The 25570-nt window shown below is 40.1% G+C and overlaps 1 protein-coding gene and 1 long non-coding RNA gene across 6 annotated transcripts in view; one reads left to right on the top strand and one right to left on the bottom strand.

The window, feature by feature from the left end:
• The window catches only part of GRID2 (glutamate ionotropic receptor delta type subunit 2), a 1039989-nt gene that overhangs the window by 134382 nt on the left and 880037 nt on the right, over window positions 1-25570 (bottom strand). For all 4 annotated transcript variants that reach the window (XM_048847025.2, XM_048847024.2, XM_075127526.1 and 1 more), the window contains one exon: window positions 9815-9953. In XM_048847025.2, coding sequence (XP_048702982.1) covers window positions 9815-9953 — 139 coding nt within the window. The remainder of the gene's footprint in view (window positions 1-9814; window positions 9954-25570) is intronic.
• LOC125635387 (uncharacterized) overlaps window positions 1-25570 on the top strand; it is a 42226-nt gene that overhangs the window by 248 nt on the left and 16408 nt on the right. The window contains exon 2 of one of the 2 annotated variants that reach the window (XR_012668036.1): window positions 2257-2531. The exons of the other annotated variant lie outside the window; for it this stretch is intronic. This is a non-coding gene — a long non-coding RNA (uncharacterized LOC125635387). The remainder of the gene's footprint in view (window positions 1-2256; window positions 2532-25570) is intronic. 2 annotated transcript variants of the gene reach the window in all.

The raw sequence follows: 25570 nt of genomic DNA, 5'->3' as shown, positions 1-25570 counted from the left end.
GAGAACATTCCAAGGAATAAGAGTGTGCTCTCAAGAGATGGCCGCTTTCTTTTGTGGGGCAAAAGGGAGTGTTTTTAGCCACTCCAACAAATATAAAATAAATCAGATAAAAGCCTGGTAATAGCCTGAAGCAATGGACCTCTATTTTACAAATTGCTGGGGACTCGCAGACTGAAATCAGAAAGGTCAGAAAAAGAGCTCAATGTACATAGCCCTAGGCACCAGGCCCAGGCATTATTTGGAGCTGGCATGTTAAACACCAGAAAGCAGCTGTCTCTGTTGGTATGTACTGCAGCAAGATATACACTCAGCATGGACAGTGGTGCAAGTAAGCCGGTCCAGTCAGGTACACCATACCATTAAGACATTTATTGCTGGTACGCCATACTGGAAAGACACATTTTCAAGAATTTTGTAGAGCCCTGGGCAGATACAAATTTATTCCCGTGGATGTGGATATCTGCAGAGAGAAATCGGTATCTGCTGAACCGCAGGGCTCTCCTGGGAACCACAGCGATGAAAGGAGCAGAACATGGGGCTGCTGCTCCTCCAATGCAGTTGTATGGCCCCCAGCCCTGTCCTTCAGTGGGGCTGTACAGACCCCAAGAAGGAGACGCAGCTGTGTGGAAGGGCTGGGGATAGTACAGATGCATCCTGGGAGCAGCGGCCCCACGTTCTGCTCCTTTCTCCGCTGTAGTTCCCAGGAGAGCCCTGCGGTTCAGTGGATACAGATTTCTCTCCATGGATATCCGCTCAAGAGACAGAACATTTTTTTTGGGGGGGGCGGACCAGGGGGGGAAGGGAGGTTCGGTACTGTATCGGTAAGAATTAAAATCTACTTGCATCTCTGAGCACAGAGAGCAGGTTAAGAATAGACTGGGAATGCTGCATAGCACCATTTTCAGAAGCTGGAGACTTTTGTTCTATTTTTATGTGCTGCCACTTCTTTGAGTTCACAATAAATTTGCTCAGTTTGATAAGATCTTTAGCCTTATCCACTCTGTGTGTGTTTGTCTATGAGTATATATACACACACAAAAGCTAATTTATATGTAAACTAATGTAGGGGGTTCTATAGGTGTCCACAATATGTCTTTATCTGCCCTGGCCTTAAAATGATTTCGTTATGATCCCTTCAAGGCTCCAGACATGACCTCTTTGCCTCTGTTTATTCATCCTATTGTACCACTTAACCATACCTTGATTTCTTTAATGACATTCATTAGAGGTTCGGAGGGACTGCTGTAATATATCTAACACTGACGACCCATTAAGGCTTTTGCTGGCACAAATTACCTTTATGTAACTGCACAAATCTAATGGATGACATTTAAGGACAAATAAAAGATCTCTCTGTGTGCAGCCTTAAACTAGACCAGAGGTTCTTAAACTGGGGGTGGGCTGCCCTGGGGGAGGGGCATAGAATATATTGGGAGGGGGGTTATGAGCAGCTTTAGTGAAAACAAACAACAACATACTGTGCACATTTTACCCACAGCAGTGAATAACTTGCAAAGCTCATTCCTCCAGACATATCCAGTCCTCAGATGGCACTGTGCATTTGACTCTAGATGGTGCTGTGCATTTTGATGGATTTCATAGCATTATACAAAGTCATCGCCATGTGTACGTTAATCCGTTTTCAAGGATGCAGTCTGCACATTTAATTGTAAGCACTGATCACACTTGCAGTTTTGGTTTTGCTCTTATTACATTGGCTCTGTTTGAACCAATGCCTTGCTGTTTTTAATATTTAGTGAGTGTTGCATGTTGATTTTTGTTATCGGTATATGTACTTGTGTGGTGGTGAGGCCTAAACTACTACGACACAAAGAAGGGGGCACCATGAAATACGTTTGAGCGCCACTGAAATAGACAATGGCAAACTGCAAAGATCCACCTATAACCACTCAAAATGGAAACATGAACCTATGATACTCAAAGAGGATGGAGCAAGGCTATTCTCAGTGGTGGCAGATGACCGAACAGGGAGCAATGGTCTCAAGCTGCAGTGGGGGAGGTCTAGGTTGGATATTAGGAAACACTGTTTCACTAGGAGGGTGGTGAAGCACTGGAATGGGTTACCTAGGGAAGTGGTAGAATCTCCATCCTTAGAGGTTTTTAAAGCCCTACTTGACCAAGCCCTGGCTGGGATGATTTAGTTGGGGTTGGTCCTGCTTTGAGCAGGGGGTTGGACTAGATGACCTCCTGAGGTCTCTTCCAACCCTAATCTTCTATTGTTCTATGATTCAACAGCCTCCAAGCGGCACATTTGACATACGTAAAAGAGAAGGGTATTCAAAAAGGCCCTGAAGACAAAAATCAAGGAAATAAAATCCTTAGAAGTGGCAGGGATGCTACTTAAGAAAACAATAATAATCTCATAAGGCATGTGTAATGCTGAACAAAAACAGAACCAGGAAAGCAAGAAGTAAATCAATGGGTATGTCCAAACTGCACTAAGCCTCGTGTCTCCAAGAGAAGTGAAGTCCAGAGAGGACCATGAAGAACTTCAGAGGGATCTAACCAAGGTAGGTGAAGGGACAACACAATGGTAAATGAAGTTCAGTGTTCATAAATGAAAAGTAATGCATACTGGAGTGAAAATGTTAAACTATTCATACACCTTAGAGGGTTCTAAATTAACAGTATCATCTCAGGAAAGGAACTTGGGCATCTCTGTGGATAGCTCAAAGTAGAGCTCAATTCAATATGCAGCTGTGATCAAAAAAGGAAACAAGAAAACAAGATATTAGGGAGTTAGGAATGAAAAATAATAGAAGAATATTATAATTGTAATTGCTTTATATAAGTCAATGGTACAGCTTCATCTGATAATCACCCCATCTCAAAAAGAATATTGCAGAGTTAGTGTGGATCCAGAGAACGAAATGCTTGAGAACATAGAAAAGCTCTCATATGAAGAGAAATTAGAAAGATTGGGATTGTTTACTTTAGAAAGGAAATGAATAAAGAGAGGACATAATAAAAGTATATAAAATATGGAATGGTCTAGAAAAGGTAGATCAGGGACTTCCATTCTTCCTGTCTCATAAGAAAAGAAGAAGCTATTTAATGAAATTAAAAGGTGGAAAATTCAAAACCCATGACAGGAAATACTTTTTCACACAATACATCACTAGAACAGTGGAACATGGAACTCTTTGTTACAGAATGCTGCTGAGGCCAAAAAAACAAAAAACCCGTAACAAGATTCAACTAGGGAGTGGATATTTATATGGATAAAAAGAATATCCAGTTACAATATTTAATGTTTGCATACATTTTGGAAGAGCTATTAAATCTCATGCTTCAGAGTTTAAAATAATCTCATTATGTAAGGATTAGGAGGAGACCTAAAATGGGGGACCCATTATCCTACATTTGCCTAATGCAAGTTTTCTAGCACCTTCCTCTGAAGCATCTGTTGCTGGCCATTGTCAGAGACCGCATATTACACTAGATGAACCATGGGTCTGATCCAGTTATCAGGTCTTGTTTTCATTAACAATCCCATAGTACTTTCCCTAAGAAGAGGGACTTTTAGCCTGGTGTCCTAGATGAGAATTTTCTCTCCCTACCACTGTCATCCAGTGGTAGATGCACTTCAATGATGTTTTAATGTATATAATCCATCAAAAGCTTTGGCATAATTGATGAAAGGCACTACATAACATTTAAGATACTATATTCTCCAATTCTGGATTGCTGCTTCTGCTGTTCATGAGTTTCTGTATCTCCTGGCAGCACTCAGAAATGTAACAAACGCTGTCACAGGTCATATATCATAATGTCCCGTAATTGTTCAATTATGTGCCATACACCTTACTGGAATAGGACAGTGAGAAGTTCTTACTGAGTCCCCAGTTTCTAACAATAACACCTAGCGAAATTGTAATCAGTAGTTTACAGGACTCTGTGTAGCCATGTAATTTCCAATATAACAACCAATACAGCAATTTTCCGACATGTATTGCTAACTGCTAGCATAAAAGATATGTGGAATTGCTGCCATAGAAAAGTACATTTAGAAGTAGCAAGAGAAAAAAACAGTTTCCCTGTACATCTTATAACTATAAAAGCAATTCTGTTATGTATAAAAACGTAAACCAAAGAGCTATATGAATAATCGGGAGTGGAAACAGCATTAAGAGTGAGTTACAAAGTTCTGGTTTCACTCCATTTTTACAGGCTGGCAACAGTAGCATAAGGTAGGGCCAGAAGTGGAGAAGTATGATGATGAGGAGTGTGTTGATCTCCTTATTAAGGGACAAACAACTAAATTATTTAATTTGAACATTACGTAACTCTAATACAAAAGCAGTCAGAACCTGAGCTTAACTGCACCCTATGGCTCCATGCGGTCTAGTGCCCTGCCTTTCAAAATGGCGGATGACCTTTGTTCTCTGCAGTCCCATCCCACTACCCTACACAACAGCGATAGCCACTCCATTCAGCGAGGTGGAGGGGGTGTTTGGGTTCAAGTTCTGCACGTTTGTTAAATTCTGTTACCCACAGCAAATCCTAAACTGTGTTTCACCTGCCCCTATTTTGATGGTTAAATAGAAGTTCCCAGCTTGCTGATTCTATGTAGGGGGCATCATAGCTAAACCACAAGAGTTAGAGATGGAAAAGATCAGTGAGATCATTGAGCTATCCTTCAGCAAGGACACATAACCTATGGCTTCATTTTGTATATGATCTGCTTTAGGGATAAAGTTTTACATTTGCATCTGCACAGATTTGTGGTGTGACATTCACAATCCAGCAGCTGAGATGCAACAGAATAAAATAAAACCCAAACCCTTAGCAGAAAAGTGAAATTATTTTACAGTTTAGAAGCTTCCTCAGCTCTGTGGACAGATCTATCACTATGACCCATTCTTCTCTGAGGTTTTTTTTGGTATGTACTTTATTTCTATTAATATTTGTAGATTATAATTTTGCTTTTTTAATGTATCTATTTCTGGAATGAACAACTGATTCTCCCACTCATACACATGAGATTTACATGAGACTCCTATTAGAGTTAATGGACACATGTGTAAGTCCCACCAGCCCACCCGCACATGCACACACAGGAGCATAAGTCTCAAAATAAAGACAACTTGGTGTCAAATGTACCTGTGCTTATGGAGGAATCCTCTAATGTCCAGATTCTGATATCCTTACTCACATTGCGTAATACCCTTTCTCACATGGAGTAATACCTTAACCCATGAAATGTTTTACTGATTTCAGCAGAAATCTCTGTGGCGCAAAATGCTTATTCAGAGAGAGTAAGTATATAAGAAGGACTTTGGATATTCTAATTTTGAAACAGTTAAAAAGTGACTGATGGAAAATTGCTTATACCACCAGCTTACGTGAATTTGAATATAGAGACTCCATTTGCTATAAATAGAATAGAAGTCCCAAATTGTTTCAGTGCATTACAATGAGCAAGCTACAATTCTAGTTATGGTTATAACTGCTTACTGTGAAGATTTTTTGTGGAAAAATATTTAAGTTATATGTGGGGTACATGGCATAAAATTTTCCATCAATGCTTTATTAGGACTAAATTAGATTATTAATGACATACTATTAATTCTATCATAGGGCCATTGTGAGGATGAATAATTTCTGTACAGCACTTTGAATACGTTAAGAGCTAAATATTATCTTTATAAAGCTGAACCATTTAAAATTATATTTACTGTTCAACATGCATGAAGTTTACTTTCTGAGCCTTATTCAGACAAGGCACACCAACTCAATTGCTTAGTTTCATGTTGGACTCTAGTCATTATCACTTTATCAATTCCCAGCAAAACAGAGACGTATTTAATTGCAGTCAAAAATTTTGCCTGCACTTTGGATTTTGAGAAAAAATTACTTCTCTTTGTGTTGTGTTCTGTTTTCACTCTTACTTGCCCCCACCCCCCTTTCTCTCTTTAAAACAAATCCTACAGTGGGGCCTTATACCGTAATCTTGGGCAGTGTTTTAAATGGAATTGTAATTTGTTGCTCATATGTGTCAAGAAGTGTTTTTAAAACATTCAAAATATAGTTTAGAAAATGCAAAGAATATAGTGTCCATTTATGTTGACTGCTTTATCAGAACTGACTATTTCATGTAGCTGTTTGTCAGAGAGCAATTAGTCACTTAATAAGGGGGCAAATAATTGATCTGATTGCTTACATCAAAGTCCTTATTTATTATTCTAATTCAGATAAAGGTTGCCTGCAAGTTGTGTTTTTCATCTCCTGGGGCTCTAAGGATTTATTCAGAGGCACACTCGGGAGACAGGGCATAGCAAGACAAGTGATTTGAGGCTTGATAGTGACAGCTGTGACAGAAAGTATTAACAGTGCTTGCCAACTATTAAAGGTTTGGATGGACAAGGTACAAGGCAAGGGGGTAAAGAGCACCTTGTCTTTCAGAGAAGGAAAATATCTATTGTCATTACAGTACATGAACCCCAGTGTAGCTCTCCTTCAAAGCAAATCTGTAAGAGCTCTGCTGTTTGGAAGCGTTTGGGGACATCCTAGCTTAATATGAATTGTGGTATGTGAAAAATGTCTGGAAAGAACCATTAAATACAAATAAGCAGGGGAAGTGTACAAAAGGGTGTAGCCACACACAAGAGGGGAACAATAGAAACATTTATATGGGAGCAGGAAAAGGAAAGAAACTATGTCCTCTCTCTTTGTGGATGCGAAAAAGAATTTTTTTTTAAAAGGAGAGCTTGAAGTGAGGCTCCTAGGTACTCATTTCAGCACTTAAATAAGTAGCCTGATTTTCAAAAGTGCTAAGGACAGCTCCCATTACTTTAAGGTCCTTCACAGGTTAGTTCTGCTCTACCTATCAGATCTAATAAGTTACCAAGCCCACTTCTGCTCTGTCAACAATTAGCCCATTAGCCCAATTTTTCTTCACTCACTTTTTTGCTTTTTCCCGACACTGCTCCTTATGCATGGGAGCAGTTCCCTGTCAATATCCATAAAGCCACTACATTGTTCTCCTTAAAATCCCTCTTTAAAACTCATCTGTGGGGTAATGCCTACAAAACACTTGACAATGGCTAAGCAGTTGGTGTTCTGAGACTGTTAATTAATCCTCTCATTATATACTAGATTGTAAGCTCCTTCGAGAAGGGACATTTGCTTATTATGTGTGTACAGCACCTAGCATAACGGGGCCTTGATACCTTATGGAGACCTCTAGGCCTTACCACCATACCAATAAATAAATAATAATAATAGAACTAGAAAGAAAAAAGCTAGAAACCTCACAAGAAAGCCTGACCTCAGGAGAATTCCAGTCTCTTTTTCTAGCATGAAGATGTTCAGATAAGCTGCCAATGAGCATGCAAACTTTTGGATGTTTATCTGAATCAAATGCACATCCATGCCTTTTGAGGCTTGCCTATCACTTGGTGGCACATCCCTTGATTCTTCTTGGTTTTAAAAAATATTGTATGCAAAGTTTTAGTACTTGTGGAAAGTTCCAAATGAAGTCTTCTGCTTATTCACAGAACAGGCACAGCTTAGTCACAATCAATCGACCTAAAAGGATTAGGGCCCAGATCCACAAAGGGATTTAGGTTTGGCAATGGGGAGTATTGCAACACCCATGGTTTAGGCACCTAGAAAAGCTCTGGAATGCTCAAATCCTGGGTTAGGCACCTAGGCTCCCTTTATTCCTATACATTGAATGGGGAGAGAGAGGCTTCTGAGAATGGGATCAACAAAAGCCAGCATGCTAGGTAGGGAGCTGGCTAAGATAAGCAATAGGAGATGCCAACAAAAGGGATGTGTCCTAAGCCCCTCCCCTCTCATGGAGTTAGGGCCCCTAAATCCAGGCTGCAGGGAGATGCCTAGCTCTCTTTTTGATCCACATCTGGGAACTCTCTCCTGGAAGAGAGGTGGCTTAGGTACCTAACATGTTTTTTGTGAGACCAAGGTAAGGTGCCTACATAAGAATGGCCATACTGGGTCAGACCAAAGGTCCATCCAGCCCAGTATCCTGTCTACTGACAGTGGCCAATGCCAGGTGCCCCAGAGGGAGTGAACCTAACAGGTAATGATCAAGTGATCTCTCTCCTTCCACTCTCTGACGAACAGAGGCTGGGGATACCATTCCTTACCCATCCTGGCTAATAGCTTAATGGCCACATACAAAACAACCGTGTGGGAGAGTAGGTATTAGAGGCATCCCTCATAATCTTTAGCCCAGTGGTTAGGTTACTCACCCAAAATGTGAGAGATTATAGTTCAATTCCTCCCTCTTCGCAATAAGGAGAAGGGATTTGAACAGGACAGGGGCACTTTTTTGGGGGGGTGCATAGGGTTTTACAGGGACCCCCCTGGGTTGGATACCTGCATAATAGTTCACAGAAGGGTGGCATGTGAGGTCTCTGCCCAAGAATCAGTTGCCCACTGGTTGCAAAATGTATGTATGGATAATATTTTAGGAGTTATGTATCTATAATGAAAATTATGTTCTTAAGATCTTGGCATTAAGGCAGGTTTAAGGGACATACCAGTTACGCTCTGCTCTTTGTTATTCCCAATTTGACCACAATGTTTTGATGCGGAAATGCTGACTGTCTTGATTTAAAAGTCATTCCCAGAATTACTGTCTTCAAATGAGGTTTCAGTACAATGGGTCAGTGTGACTAATAGATGCAGCTAACAGGTATTTTATGACCATGCAGCTTTACTTTTAATATTGCCAGTTGGCACAAAATGAACAGCATTGCAAAGAAAAGTAATACAAAGAGTGGTATTTGGTTGAAAAAGGAGGCATGCCCTCACCCCGGTTTTATGCTAAGGTAACTAAGGGTATGCCAACCCTGCAATCCAAGGTGTGACCAAGCCTGGGTAGACACACCTGTGACAGCTTTAGCCATGGTAGCACAGCTAGAAATAGCCATCTAGACGGGCGTACAGGCTGCAGTGTGGTCTGTGAAAGCACGCGGTGGCCCCATGGTATGTACTCGTGCTGCCAGTTCACGCTGAGGACTGTGTGGCTGTATCATCATTGCTATTTTTATCCTTGCAAACACAGGCATGTCTACTCAGCCTGCAACCACACCTCAGAATGCAGTGTAACTATACTCTTAGACAGGGGAAGACACGAGCAATCCTGGGAGGGAGACAGACAAATAACAAGATGTGGGGACGTAGAGAGGAAAAGGAGAGTAAATACAAAGGGAAAGGAGAAAGTAGCAGACAGGTTGTAAGAAGAAAATGAGACGAAAACGATATGGCAAAAATACGAGCTTAAAATGAAGGAGAGAATGGGAAATGGGTCTGTTAATTTTATTTATTCATTCATATTAACACATTTGATTGCGTTTCCCTAGCAGAAAAAGGGGAGTTTCATCTTAAACTCTCAGAAACAGCAAACTCTTTGACTAATTCCCATCAAAGGTCAGGATACAGACTCTTGGTGCTGATTACAACTGGAGAGTGTAGAGGGGGAGCCCTTCAATACTTATTCTTCCATTTCAAACACTGATATAATAGCAACTTTTTGCAGGGGACGTCTGACAACCACAGACAGTAAATAACTGTTCCAGTTTCCACTTCCTCAAACCATGTAGACGGTAACAATTTCCTTTAGAATATGCATACATCTCAGGGACAAACTTTTTTGTGCCCGAGAAGAGTAATTAGCTTGTAGTAACTGACCATTTAGACTGATCTGCGAGACATTCTGCCCCAAAGGATATTGGCTAGAGTGTTTTTCTCAGGGTTTCCACCTTTTCATACGCTTACACACACACACACACACACACACACCATCTGTTCTTTGTCCACTTACTGGATGGAGTTCTCAATGCGAGTGATTGTGAGAAAAGCTGCTAGGTTTGCTGTATAAGATGAGATGACAATCAAAGCAAAAAGCCACCAGGCGCCCATCATCATTCGGGTTGCCAGTGTTGTATATGGAACTTCTCCTCCTGTTGGACAGAAGAAGAAAAATTAGAGCTCTCATTTGCATGATGCAGAGCCACACCGTCACTTCTCATGCCTTGATTATGTAAACAGTGTCGCTGACACCATTGGAATACTTCTGTTAGTAAAGTGAGCAGGACTTGAAACATAATTTCGATGCAATGAAGAGCTTTAAAGGAAGCCCACACCTCCACTCCAAGAGGCTTTCTATGAACTCCTTCATCACTGTGTATTTAACTGTGATTCATCTGACAGTCAGTCCAGTACGGGAGACAGATTTCATGAGCTCAGAACAAAAACAGCATATTTAAGCACCTATGGATTTTTTTTCCCTTACAGATTTTGTTAACACCTTTAATTCAGCTCTCCCTGTGCTTTGGAGCTGATGCAGTTTCTTAAAACAAAAAACAAAACAAAAGCACAACTTTTTCACAGCTGTGCTGATAGCCAGATGTGCTGTTGCAGATGTCGTGCATATACATAGAATCTGCTCAAAGTGAGCTCAGATATACAGAAACTCCATTTACACTGAAGTAGAACAACAGACTATTATTTTGTATAGTCTGTTTATTTCAAAAGTGCTTTACAAATATTATTTGAGCCTCAACTACCTTGTTAGCTAAGTAACCAGTAACTTCACCAGCAATGAAGTGTACCCATCTTGAGGTGGCACACCGAATTTGTTTTGCAGCACTCAGAACTACCACACAGCTTAATTTATTCTAATTTTGTCAATAGGCAGGCATGCTGAATGATCAGAGCTATGCTGGGTTGTTCCAAAAGCATAACATTCACCAAGACATAATCTAGCAATAAGCATATAGGTCATTCTTTAAAGAAACAATTTCTGCCCACACATTGGTCTGACATTTTTGAAGTAATTCTTTTCTATTTAAATGAGTTCATTCAAAATCACACAGGAAGAATGAAAGAAAAATCATTGTTTAAAAAAATAAAGCTCTGGATTCTGGGGGACAGAAATTGTCAAAGCTAGAAATAACCAAAGATAGACAAATAGTGCAGTATGCAATCACAGTTAACCTGTTTTCTTGATTGTCTACGATGCTCATCCTGTTCTTCTCCCTAGCGACTGCATACCTGGAAGTCTGATTGTTTTATACACAGGCTGTTCATGTTAAAGTTTTCTCAGACAAACTCCAATTCAAATAGTTCTCCTTACAGGTCTTTCTTTCCTTTTGTCCTTTAGAAATGACTGGTCAAAAAGAGTGGTAAACGGACATAAACTTTCTGAGCAGGATTTTAAGAGTACTCTGTTGGCCAGTTCTGCTCATGCTGTAATCAATGGTAGTTTTAGTTTGACTTCAGTGGAAGCAGCATCAGGTCAATGCCGAGTGCTTTTGAAAATCCCACCCAGAGTTTGTCAACTTTTCTCCCTTCCAGTTGGTGTGTGCATGTTCTGGATTCCAAAATCCATCACAAGAACAGGAATTTCTGATTAGACAACCAGACCTGTTTATGTTTCTGAGAAATTCATTCTCCTTTACTTTCAGAATTTCTATTGGGCATTCAAGTTTTTCCTCACTTCCCCTCTTTCTTTTAACAATGCTAAAGAAAGGGATGAGGAAAGAGGTTTCCCCTCTCTTCCTGAGGAAGAACAATCTCGATTTATAATCTAATCTCATAATTTCGGTTACACAACTTTCTTATCACACAGAGCATTCAGAGAATGACACTAATGGTCACCAGAAATAAAGGCAACCTCAAACTGGTATTTTGCACAGATAAATCCAGCACCAGAGATTTAATTTGTTTTTTAAAAATTGAAATAAACAGTCCAACTGTATTTAGCCTTTTTGCAAAACCCAAGGGAGAAGAAAAAAGCATAATTGTTTTTATCCAAGTTTTGTAAAATGATATTCAGCTCAAACTTATTTCTATGTATTTTCTTTACCACTCTTAAAAACACAACCTAGATTCAGCCACTTTACAAGGATCAAAGGGGTTCCATAAGCACTGACAGCTTACTATAGGTTGAAACAGCTATAAACACTTTATGCTTGATTTTCACTTGCACTTAAACCTCTTAACACTGCTCTGGCAGTGTAAAGTGGTCTTAGAGTTCATGTAAATTACAGTTACACTCATTTTAAGTATAAATGAGAAGAAGATCATTTTCAGTTGCAATTTGAGTCTACCTAGAATTTTAATTAATCTCTGAATACTGCTGACAATTTCACAGTTTTGTTAACATCTGTACATATGACAGCTAGCTGCAACTGTGCATTGCAATGTTTTAAAAGAATACAAGGCTTTTATTCTACTTCACTATACATTGTGTTTCACTCTACCTGAATTAATTATAAGCAGGTTCCACTGCCCTTTAAAAACTCCAGTATTAAAAAAGACAAGATCTACGTTAGACTCATGCAGTCAGAAATAGATTTCCTCCCATTTCCAATATGCCGTATAATTATCTGAAATAAGAATCTCCTGATCATATCAGTAGATGCTATTTCAATATTAGGACATTTTTAAGACTAGAATTAACTAACTTCTGAAGACCTGGTTTCATGTCCAGCACAAGTTGTAAATGAAATCCTTTAATGGGATATTTCCACTTTACAGGGCTTTTTGTAATGCATGTGGAATCTTTCAACCAAAAGTAAATGACAATCAAATGAAAATAGACAGAGATACCAAATTAACTCAACAGGCTGATTGTTCTTTTAACCTTCAGTTGCCAATCCCTGCAGTTTAGCTCTGAATTAAATTGAAATAGGTGGGGGATGAAAGGGACGCCAGCAATTTCTTAGCCCTGCTTGCAATTTCATTTTTCAACCTCATGAATAAAACTAAAAGTAGCTTCCCACTGTTTTTAATTGAAATGAGTTGGCAGAAAGAAGAGGACCATTGAAAGTCACCCACCTGCTTTTTATACACAGTTGAAATTCTCAAACAAGGATCCTACTCATTGGGGAGCTGATCTAACCATTTTTATGTGACTCCCCCACCAGCATCCTGGTACTGCTCAAAGTGGGCCTTCTTTCCATCAGAAGTTTCTTCCCACTCCTCACTTCTGTGCATTCTTCTTTCAAACCCACATTATTAAGGAGGCTTAAAAAATCTGAAAATGTGTGGTTCAGCAGGAAGTCTCTGTAGTGCACACAGCTGTTTGTGAAAGACCTGCCGTTAATCAACAGAGCTGCAGCTTACACCATCAATAGTTAATGACTGCAGTTTGAGAACACATATCAGCATGCAGCACACATTTTCGTATATGCTGGTACAGCTTTTCACCATTTTTGTAGTGTGTGTGTGTTTCAAAATACTTCTGAACTTCACTGGTATGAAATGTACCCCAGTCTCACTCAGACCCCATCCTTTACACTGATGCGTTTAAAAAAGGCATTTTGAGAAAGCACAGACAGCAATTGCATTACAATGCTTTCTCTCAGCTATAGAGTCAAGCTCCTCATTCCCTCCCAAAAGAAGAGCAGAAACTGAAAGAGACATTTTGCTGCCATAAGATCCTTTCTTTGGCGTTTTATTAGGCAGATGAAACAGAAGGATTTCATGCTATGGTGTCTTCTGTTCTTGTACAGTCAGCTCAGACATTTCACTTATTATGACTTCTAACCTTATGAGAGAAAACGCAGCTTTGTTTTCATCTAAACTCACTGTTTTGGTTGGGCAGGGAGGAACTGAGTGGTTCAGGATAGTGGCAATGGGTTATGGAGCCTTTTGTCATAAGTGCATATGTAGTCCGAGGATCAAGTCCTCTGCTGGCTAGTGCTCCTATGGGGAGCAGAAAAGCTGGCAGATGCCTCCTTTCTTCTTAAAATCCTGCCAGGATTTTATGGGGTGAGTCTGGTAGATGCATTATTGGGTGCACATTTCTGTTGGTATGAAAAGGAGCATTTTGGATACCCAGCTAGCACTGGTTGGTAATGATTGTAGCATATGTAGTAGGGAGACAGCCATGAAGACCAACCAGGAGAGATTTATATGCAGGCGCACTGGGGCTGTGGTTTATGGACACCATTTCCTTCGTGCTCTTTTGTCCATTAGGGGTTTCTAATATATGCCACAAAATATATTATCTACAATATTATATTACTATACATATATTAAAATACACATAATATATATGGGGCTATATATATATCTATATATATATATAGACTTTGTATCCTGTCACCTTCCTCTCACATCACACCAGCAAAACACAGAGTAGAATATAGCCCTATGTTGGTAACGACTGAAAGTCATTACCGTCTGATAGATGTTAGGTGACCTGTGTGAAATGAGTTGGTTGGTCTCAGTCCAGTTCCAAAAGGACACACAAATGTCCCTATAACAAAAAGCACCACTAATTAGCACTCCGTTAACAGTTTTACCAGAGACTAAGCACTTAGAGCTCAATCCTGGAAAGTTCTGTGCATCCATAACTTCCACTCAAGTCTGACATTAATGAATACGGACATGAAATATCCTCGAGTCTTTCCCCTTCCATATTGGTAGGATGGTGTGGGGGAAAGCTCATACTGCCACTGATTGTGCTTGTGTGATTGTTTTGTGGATAAATACAGGATCCAGTCTTCAGTGAAATCTATCTCACTCCTTTTATGTTCACTGAAAATCACTTAAATTGAATCCATATTTAATTTTTCACACTGTGTTTAGGAGCAAAACACTATGAATGAAGAATAATTTTTAAAAGTATTGTTGTAGCCATGTTGGTCCCAGGATATTAGAAAGACAAGGTGGGTGACGTAATATCTTTTATCGGAGAGAAGTTGGTCCAATAAAAGATATTATCTCACTCTACTTGTCACTCTAATATTTAAAAAGATGTTTTCCCAAGTAAACTATACTGGAAATTTGCTAATAAGACTTATGTTATCATAGACACGATGGAGAAAGAGAATACTTTTAGTCCTGCCACCTCCTTTATCTAAAATGGCTCTCCTTAATTATGCCTAGAAATGACCTGAATTTGTATGTATTCTTGCCTACTTCAGAAAGTCAAATCATCCGTAGTATGCTACATGTGTTTCTGTTTATTCCCCTTTCCTTGCCAATTCTTCTAGTGATGTATCAGCAGGCTGGGGAAAAAATCATATTGTCCTGACAAACTGGAACAACCTAATACATTATTGGACAGACACAAAGATCAGAGAAGACAATATTGTCTGAGGGATAATGTGAATCCTGTAAAATTCCAATACAAGTTTCCAATACTTTAAGTTATTCTCTCTTTTAGTCAGGAGGTTTGAAGACTGCTGAGAATGAAGAATAAAATAAGATGAGGCTCTTGGTGAGAAGAGGGGTTAGCTAGCTGAAGAATGGCACAGACACCATGTACCACAGCCCAGAGACAACCTGCTACTCTGTAGCATGGGACCAAATGTGAATCATTCAAAACAGTTAGAGTGGTATGCAACCACCTTGTTTTTCAAGGGTATGTCAGTTGCTGTTTTCAAGGAAAGCTGTACTCATTTGCCCAGCCCATAACAATGAAAGATCACAGAACAAACAAAAAAGCCCTTGTCACTGTGAATAAATGGTGAAATGTTTATTTTTAAACTTGCAATTACAGTTGGCATTTGCAAGTCCAGTGCTGGCTGGAGGCAGCCATCTTGCTGAAAATGATGTCATCTGTGACACTAGACACATAGATAGTGGACATGTAGATCCCAATGTCAGAGCCTGAAAACAAGGCTCCCAAGCTGATTTAATATTGATTTAACATCCACAATGGTAATGTGTAATATTTAGAAATTAAACACATAAGTGTAACAGTCACAAAAAGAAATTTATTATGCAACCATAATTCAAGCAAAGGGGTAGCTGTATTATGGCGAGCATCCTGCACCTTTTTCAATAGCTTTAGTGGAACAAACATGACTTTTTTTCTTTTCGGCATGAAATCTGATAAGTTTGCTCTATTGGGGCAGGACAGTCATTTGCCATTAAGCAGCCATGCAGTTAGCAACTGGTGCAGAAATTTCCTGTCCCATATGGCCTTCCCATACTTGGGGATTGGGGGAGGAGGAGCTCAGACTCTGGGGGACGGATTTTCTCTGCTATGAACAAGTTGGTGGGAAACAGGGGGAGCCCCTGGCTCTGCCCCTCAAAGTTCTGGCCAGCTGAGCTGAGTCAGCACAGGGGGCGGTAAGGTGTGGCACTTTGAATGGGCACAATAAATCCATCATGGGGGCTGAGGAAGGGATTGTAAACTGTCAGGGCTCCTCCTGGGGAGATGCAGCTGTGCACCGCTCCTTACAAAGGATAGGAATCGGGTCAGAATGACAGCTGATTGCAGGACAACAATTCCGTTTTGTGGCAACATTTGAGGTTTCAAAATTTGTTTTCATTTTGCCATGGAGCAAAAACAAACTTGGACGTTCTCACAAAAACTAGAATTGTGTAAAATGTCTGGTTTTGGACCAAAAACAGACGTTTTCACTGACCTAGGATGTGGGAGACCCTGCTTCAGGACAGAGTTTTTCATCCCAGATCATTCTGAATGAGGCACAAAGATCAGAGACTTCAACTTAGATCTCCCTCATCCGAAACCAGTGCCTTAATCACCAGGCTATGAAGTGCACACCTCTCACTGCACTGCCCTCCCCTCCAAAAAAAGTAATCAGAACTGCTATGCTTCAACATTTCCTTTTGCCAAAAATGTTTCAACCAGCTCAAGCCAATCTAATCCTTGGAATGGTCGAATAAAATAGAATAGGATTAGATAGGATAGGATAGAAAGCCCTAGATTCTATAGAACAGAATAGCACAGTTTACATTACATGCAGGTCTGTTGGGAACAGTTTAGACTAACTTGTCTCTTGTGTTTTTCCTGTGACAAGGACGTTTCTCACAATTTTTTGGGGGGAGGAAGGGGAGAGAAGGTGGTAGTTTATATTGTTAAAAAGGCTGCAGAATTTGTATATCTTGGGAATTTCAGTTATGTGAAACAATACAAAATCTTTTAGAATTCTGTATAATTTCTCCAATTTTAAACTGGAAATTCATAATCCAGCACAGAACAAAAAATTTTGTACTGCCAAAGAAGAGTGTATGAATAAGGTGATAAGTAACAGTCAGCATGGATTTGTCAAGAACAAATCATATCAAACCAACCTGGTAGCTTTCTTTGACAGGGTAACAAGCCTAGTGCATAGGGGGGAAGTGCTAGATGTGGTGTAGCTTGACTTTAGTAAAGCTTTTGATACTGTCTCGCATGACCTTCAAATAAAGAAACTAGGGAAATGCAATCTAGATGGAACTACAATCAGGTGGGTGCAAAATTGGTTGGAAAACCGTTCCCAGAGAGTGGTTATCAGTGGTTCACATTCATGCTGGAAGGGCATAACAAGTGGAGTCCCACAGGGATCAGTTCTGGGTCCAGTTTTGTTCAATATCTTCATCAATGATTTAGATAATGGCAGACAGGGTACATGTGAAGTTTGAGTACAATACCAAGTTGGGAGGAGTTGCAAGGGCTTTGGAGGATAGGATTATAATTCAAAATGATCTGGACAAACTGGGGAAGTGGTCTGAAGTAAATAGGATGAAATTCAATGTGGACAAATGCAAAGTACTCCACTTAGGAAGGAACAATCAGTTGCACACATACAAAATAGGAAGGAGTACTGCGGAAAGGGATCCGGGGGTCATAGTGGACCACAAGCTAAATATGAGTCAACAGTGCAATGCTGTTGCAAAGAAAGCGAACATCATTCTGGGATGTATTAGCAGGCGTGTTGTAAGCAAGACATGAGAAGTAATTCTTCTGCTCTACTCCATGCTGATTAGGCCTCAACTGGAGTATTGTGCCCAGTTCTGGGAGCCACATTTCAGGAAAGATGTGGAGAAATTGGAGAGAGTCCAGAGAAGAGCAACAAAAATGATTAAAGGTCTAAAAAACATGACTTATGAGGGAAGAGTGAAAAAACTGGGTTTGTTTAGTCTAGAAAAGGGAAGACTGAGAGGGGATATGATAACAGTTTTCAAGTTCTTAAAAGGTTGTTACAAAGAGGAGGGAGAAAAATTGTTGTTCTTAACCACTGAAGATAGGACAAGAAGCAATGGGATTAAATTGCAGGAAGAGAGGTTTAGGTTGGAAATTAGGAAAAACTTCCTAACTGCCAGGGTGGTTAAGCACTGGAATCAATTGCCCAGGGAGGTTGTGTAATCTCCATCATTGGAGATTTTTAGGAGCAGGTTAGACGAACACCTTTCAGAGATGGTCTAGATAATACTTAGTCCTACCATGAGTGCAGGGGACTGGACTAGATGACCTCTTGAGGTCCCTTCCAGTCCTATGATTCTATTTCTGCCAGCTGTAACAAAACTGAAGTTCAGAAGTTGTTGAAATATCTCTCACAATAAAGAGCTCTTATTCTAGTCTTCTCATTTTTCATCCATATTTTGTCATGCCTCCTTGAATTTTTCTAAGTACATAAATCTCCATCTCATGTGGGATGCTGAGGTTGGACTCTCGCACTGTGGGATAAAATTAAAATCAAGTGAGTTGTTACTTGTATCCTACAAGGGAAGAATATGGCTCCTTGAATTAGGGTCACCTCCTTAGTTCACACGGATACAAATAAAATTTGTAAATCAGTAGCTGAGTTACCCAGCCTTTCAAATATTAACAGATTTCAGGGAATGATTGTTGGAAAGGAACTGAGCAAGAGGAAGGACCAGCAGCCAGTTTTTACAGGGTCCTATACATACAAGTGTTCACCATAGCTTGCTTTCTTTCTTCCTTTCTACCCCAGAATGTAGTCATTTTTCAGCAATGAAAAGTTTCAGATCATTTGGTTCTCAGATTAACTGTGCTCTTTCAAACAGCAAACTGTGGAGGGGCACAGACACTATATTACTATACAATGTCTTGAACTCAAGAGTTGTTGGGTAAAGCAATTTCTTGTTTTCTTCTCATTTTCTAAAGACGTGGCACTTGATCATGCATTATTATTTAAATTGTAGTAGTGCCCAAAGTCTGTTATGGGCTTTCCTAACCTAGAAGATGACATAGGGCCAGATGCTCAGCTGCACGCTCAAGCAACGGTCCTACCATTGACTTTAAGTTAGCTCAGGGTATGGCCCACAGTTAATGGAGAGATTACAGAGACCCAGAACATGCTCAGGGTGAATGCAAGACTGTCTTAATTTCCTGTGTACACAGACTCTTACCTCCTTGCTATATTCCCTCAGGGGCCATTCTGAATAGTGGTTATAAAAGTTCACAAATGCATTCCACTTTCTGAAAAGTAAAGGGTGATAAAACCTTTTATAACAGAGTACACGAACCCCACACCTGCATGTAAGGGGTTAAGGAGCTGCTTTGGGCTGGAGTGGCCCCGCCCCTCTGCACCTGCTAATTATGTGAGGACTGGAGGAGGCGCTAAAAGAAGGGAACTACCCTCAGATAGGGGCCACCCTGCCAAGGGAACAGACTGATGTGCTTCCTAGCTCCAAGAGAGAGAGGCCAGAGTCCCTGAGTTTGTGGAAGGAGGCCACAGATCCCCTGAGCGAAGAAGGGGAATGAGACTAAGACTTGTAATGGAGACCCAGGAACTCTGAAGGGGACTCTGACACTTCCAAGACCCTCTAAAGTAAGAGAAGCCAATATCCTGACCAAAGACGGCTACAGATTTTCTTTTCCGTCCATAATGGGATATTTCCTTCCTACCTTTATTTAATCCTGTTTGCTGAATGCAGAATGTTTTGTTTACTTCACCATGTAGCTCCTACAGGGGGCACCCTGCTGAGGACATGTTTGTGACACCTTCATCCAAACTTTTCATTAAAGAACAACAAGTAGTAGGAATGAAATATCACCACAAGCCCTGAGAAGGACACGGTAGGTTGCTTGAACCTTCAGCCTTGGGTCTGGGATTTATTCTGCCCTTTTAAGACATTAGTCTACCAGTCTTCTGATTTTCTTGACCTCTCAAGATCTTATGTCATTCCTCATTCTATGTGGGTAGAAAGAGTATTTCACAGGATGTCCACCTGGTGACCCAACAAAATGACACCAGCTCTGATGGATGATTCCTGTTGGCACGCTAACAAAGTAGGAGCGAGGGGTTCCTGCACATCACTGCACTTCCCCCCCCCCCCCGCCTTTTCTTGAGAATCTTTCACCTAGACAGGATCTCCTGGATTCAGTACTCTCAAGGATTTGACTCTGTGGTACTTGCCAAAGTCCTGCTTCTGACAGGTTTTACATTAATCTTCTTTTGTAGTCTCAGGAAGTCAGGCTAATAAGGGTCCATTTGAGAAGGAATATTTGGGATAGTGGAACTCAGCTTCTTTCCTGTGAATAGTTCTGGAGGGCTGAATCCACTTGCTAGAGGTATTGACTGGTAAGCCAAAAGGGCAAGATGAGGATCTGAAGAGTTAGAAGAAAGTTGTTTCATTGTCTTTACCTCATATTCTGTTCCACCATTACTCTAGGGCAGTGATTCTCAAACTTATTTGATTGCACCCCCTTCTTTGTATGTGTAGTAGTTTACGTGCACCCCGCCCCCCACCACACAAGCACGTATACCGATAAAAAAAATCAACATGCAACTCTCACTAAATATTAAAAACAGTAAGGTATTGATTCAAACAGAGCCAATGGCCCATCGTAATAAGAGCAAAAGGAAAACTGTGGATATGGTCTATGTGTACAAATTAATGTGCACACCATGTCAGAGCAAATGAATTAAGGTACAGATAGTAACAACTTTGTGTAATGCTATGCAAGCATAACAGAAATCAGTCAATGCACAGCGCCATCTGAGGACTGGATATGTCTGGAGGAATCCGCTTTGATACTTATTCATTACTGTGGGTAAAATGTGTTCAGTAAATTTACCCCCCTAAAGCTTCTCACGCCTCCTCCACAGAATATATTGTGTACCCTCCCACACCAGGGAGGGACCACCCCCCTGTTTGAGAAACTCTGCTCTAGGGAAAATGGAGGCTAGACTTGACCATTGGTATCTGCAAACCTCTTAAAAATCTCAGAGGAAAATTGAAAACCAATGTCAGAAATGACTTACTCTGGAATCTGAAAACAGGCAAAGATGGGTTTTTATTCTTTCAGCAACTGCACTTGATGCAGCGTTGAACAACCTGACAATTTCAATTTTTCTTGAGAAGTAATTAATCATCAACAGATAGAAAAGATCACACTGGACTATCTATCATGGCCCTTCTGATATAGGAGATTGTAATAATGGTTCTGGGGGGTTGGTTCTCAAGCGAGCACAAATATCACATTTCTCAACTTGCTGTTGTAGTTGTTTGCTCAGCTCAGGTCACCAAACAGAATGTTTAGCTCTTTCCCTGCATTTTGTAATGCCTCGGTGTCCCTCATGCATTGTGTCAAGGCTTTCCTTTTGCACTGATATAGCGATAATTGGTCTGGACTCCAACAATAGGTAAGATCCACAGAAACTGTCCAGTATGTCTTCAGAGTGATTTCTGACTTGGTCTGTTTTTCTCCAGTCCTCTTTAGATAGTCATGACATGGCTCAGTAATTCATCTGCCTCTTGCTTCTTTTTCAGTTCTTGCAGGCATTTTCCTGTGATTGGTAAAGTAGTAAGTCCCTTGTCTACGAAATCTTCTAGGAGCAGCTGCTCTTGTTTGTGATGTGGTGTGTCTAGCATTTGGGCCCTACTGCTAAACTACACTGATTTATGAACTTCAGTCCCTGGTATCTGCTTGACAAATTTCTTCAGATACCATGTTTGGACAACTTGCTGCCTGTGCTGTGTGGGGTTTCAGTCTGGGGACAGAAGGGCTTAATCTCTTCGTCATTGTACCTCTGCACTCTGGAACACCCTGCCAAGACATGGCAAGAATGGTTCTAGAATTCCTCTATTGAAAACTTGTTTGAAAACTTGTGGCACCTTAGAGACTAAACAGCATCGGATGAAGTGAGCTGTAGCTCACGAAAGCTTATGCTCAAATAAATTGGTTAGTCTCTAAGGTGCCAAAAGTACTCCTTTTCCTTTTGCAAATACAGACTAACACGGCTGTTACTCTGAAACTTGTTTGAAAATGAATCTCTCTGCAAAAGTCTACCAGACATGGCCTCAATCCATGTTTTTTTCCCCCAATCACTTGTTGTTAAAAGCATGACCTCCCCTTCTCCCTGTGCATGCATATGTGTATACATCTTGAATAGCTAATTGTTAGAAGTACTATAAAGGGGGAAACTAATCTGCATTATACTGACACCTAAGATCAAATTGAGTCCTGGGATAAGCAGAAACAACATCCAGCAAGTAAACAGGAGTTACACCCACATATCTCATCCCACAATGGCTTTCTATTAGGTACACTATTCCCAATTCAAAACTGAATGGGTCACAAGAAAGAACTTCTAAGGTGTGACTAGAATGTGCACCATATCGTCTCAAAATATTCTGTTTATAACATCCTGCAGAAGTGTACTGAGCCTGCTCTTCATCTTTTTATGCTGGTATCTTTTTCAAAACTATAAACATATCCCTTTTAAGTATTTTTGTTGCTTTATCCTATACTGGATGAGCAGCATGGAGGATAGAAAGGCAGAAAATAGAAAGAAAGAAAGAGTATGTTTATGGCTCGACGGAGAAAGGAAAGGAAGAAGGACTGGCAAGTCAAATACAAGATCCAATGAACTTTCATAAGTCTAAGTTAGACAGGAGCTCAAGCCCCTGATTAAAAAACACCACAGTGATAAATACTGTCACCCACTGTTTCTACTCAGGTACTTTTAGATAAAACCAAAACATTTAAATATATATTGAAATAATAAAATAGAGGTCTATTAACTGCATTCCATAAGCATTGGGATCCAGTGTGATAATGGAAAAGCTAACCTCTTTTCAGCTGAGCTGACAGTCCAATTTTCTGCATCACTACCAATGATAATGTTACACAAACTGTGTTCAAACATTAAATTAATTCCCATTAAATCAATATCCTTAAAGGCCAAGTAGCCCTTTAATAATTACCTGATTAAGATTATGTTAGCATAACATATTAGTTATAGTTTGTTTATTAATTCCTTTTTCAGTGATAAATCTTGTTTTCCCACCCAGCTCCCTGACACTGCGACAGAGAGGTAAAGAGTGGAATGGGAAGTGCATCACTACGGCACATAGCAACTGGTAACATCATAACATCAGTGACACTTCTGAGATACAGATTTTCTGGATTTGGGTTTCTAATACCCAGCATTAATGGTCTGACAGCCCAAGCACTGTAAGAATGAATCTCTAGATCTTGCAGAAGCTCTACACAAACCCAGAGTCCCAAAAGCAGTGACACACATAAGGGACCAGCAGCTTTTGCAACAAGTGAACTCCATCCTCCTACAGAGTTTGCAAAATCTGCTAAGTTTTCTCATGAAAAATGCAATACATTATAGATGAATAAGTATATTACAAATAATGTGTAATAATTTAGTGCCTAGACACAAAAGTGACTGGTGCTGTAATTGCAGGCAGATAGAAAGATAGATAGAGCTTACTGTGCTTCTAAAATTGTAGTTGGAAAGTTGTTAGAAAATGGATTATAGAAGTGCTTTTCAATGTCCTCTGCTGTCAAAAAAGAAGAAGACTGTACAGAAAGTTTTCAGATTTAGGTGCCTAATGTTAGTTACTTCTTGTCAGGGTATACCCCCCCCCCAAAATCTGAACTCTGGGGTACAGATGTGGGGATCAGCATGAAAGACCCCCTAAACTTATTTTCTACCAGCTTAGGTTAAAACTCTTCCAAGGCAGTCTTCTGCCTTGGACAGATATTGCTGCCACCACCAAGTGATTTTCACATATATTCAGGGAAGGGTCACTTGGAATCCTGATCTCCCCAAAATATCCCCTCAAGCCTCTTCACCCCCTTTCCTGGAGAGGCTTGAGAATAAAATACCAACCAGTTGCCTTAGCAATGTGAGCACAGAAACTCCTTGTCTAAGGACTTTGGAATCAAAAGGATTCTTTAAAAAAAGGTAAATTTCATTTAAAAAGAAAAACATCTGAAAACTCAGGCTTTAGGGATTAAACACCAAAAATAACTTTCTTGAGGTTCAGCATAAAGGTTATAGACAAAACAAAAGCACCTGGGGTTAGCACAGAGGAATCCACAAACCAAAACAACCAAAAAGGTTCCTAATCACATCGGTCTTAACTTTTCCTGTGCTACTTACATATCTGGAGTTCCAAATGAGGAGTTTCTAGGTATGATGCTGATTTCCCACACCTGGCTTAAAGCTTGCAGCTTGTTGCTGCTTTCCCCTCTCTCCAGCTCAAGAGAGGAAGAACCCCCCACCCCCAGCAGTTTTTCCACTTTGAAAGGGTACAGCCTCTCTCTGGGTTCCCCTGGTCAGGTGCCAACTCAGGTTAAGCTTCGCTTAACCCTTTACAGTTAAGGCAATTAGGGTACAGCTGCTGAGGAGGATTCTATAGCTACTAACTGGCTGGATGTCCATAAAAGGGAGATCCCCCCTGCCCGCCTCATTTATCACATTTGTATCCAAATTTAAGTAAGTCTCCTTTAAGTTAAGGGCAATGGTGATTGTTCAGCATCTGTGGAAACCAGGCCACTTGTATCCAGGTGCTGAAATATGGATTTAGACACTTATATTTCAAAATGTATCTTTTGCTGATAATGATAATGTATATAATAATCCAGTGGCTCTCAACCTTTTCCAGACTACTGTATCCCTTTCAGGAGCCTGATTTGTTTTGTATACCCCCAAGTTTCACCTCACTTAAAAAGTACTTGCTTATAAAATCAGACATAAAAATACAAAAGAGTGTCACAGCACGCTATTACTGAAAGATTCCTTACTTTCTGATTTTACCATATAATTATAAAATAAATGGATTGGAATATAAATATTGTACGTACCTTTCAGTGTATAGTATATAGAGCAGCACAAACAAGTCATCGTTTGTATAAAATTTTAGTTTGTATTGACTTTGTTAGTGCTTTTAGGTAGCCTGTTGTAAAACTAGGCAAATATCTAGATGAGCTGATGTACTCCCTTGGAAGACCTCTGTGTACCCCCAAGCATACAAGTAACCCTGGTTGAGAACCATTGTTATAATCAAAACACCCTCAAGTTCTGAAGTGTTTGGACTCTGAACTCTAATCCAAATTTTGCAGTTGTCCAATCTCTCTAAAATGAATCTTGGGGCCCATCTCTTGTTTACATTTCAACAAAAAGTACTGTTAGCCTAGAGTTAAAGTTGATGAAGTCCATTCTTAAATATCCTAGTAATACACTTTTTTAATTAAATCATTGGATTACCAAACACCATCTAATTGGCTTATATAATCATAAATAATTCTATAATATGGTCAGTCGTGATTTTTTTTTAAACATGTCCGAGCATATAATCCTACTGTCGGTCACTACCTTTACACATCTCAGTGCAATAATTTCACATTCAAAACTCCACTATGGGACCCTATGTCTGCAGATGTACAAACACACTGTTTTGAGGTATAGTCTCTATCTGACACCTGGAGAATTTCTGTATTTGTGCTAGTGTCCCCACACAGTGGATCCAATTCTGACTAGAACGAGATCAAAATCAGGCCCATTGATTTGCATTATACAGAGGTCTCCCTGCCAACACTACAGAAAGAGGGATTCTAGAT

Source organism: Caretta caretta, chromosome 4 (assembly GCF_965140235.1).
Source record: "Caretta caretta isolate rCarCar2 chromosome 4, rCarCar1.hap1, whole genome shotgun sequence".
In the NCBI taxonomy this organism is placed as follows: Eukaryota; Metazoa; Chordata; order Testudines; family Cheloniidae; genus Caretta; species Caretta caretta.
This window is presented reverse-complemented; position numbering and strand designations above follow the sequence as displayed.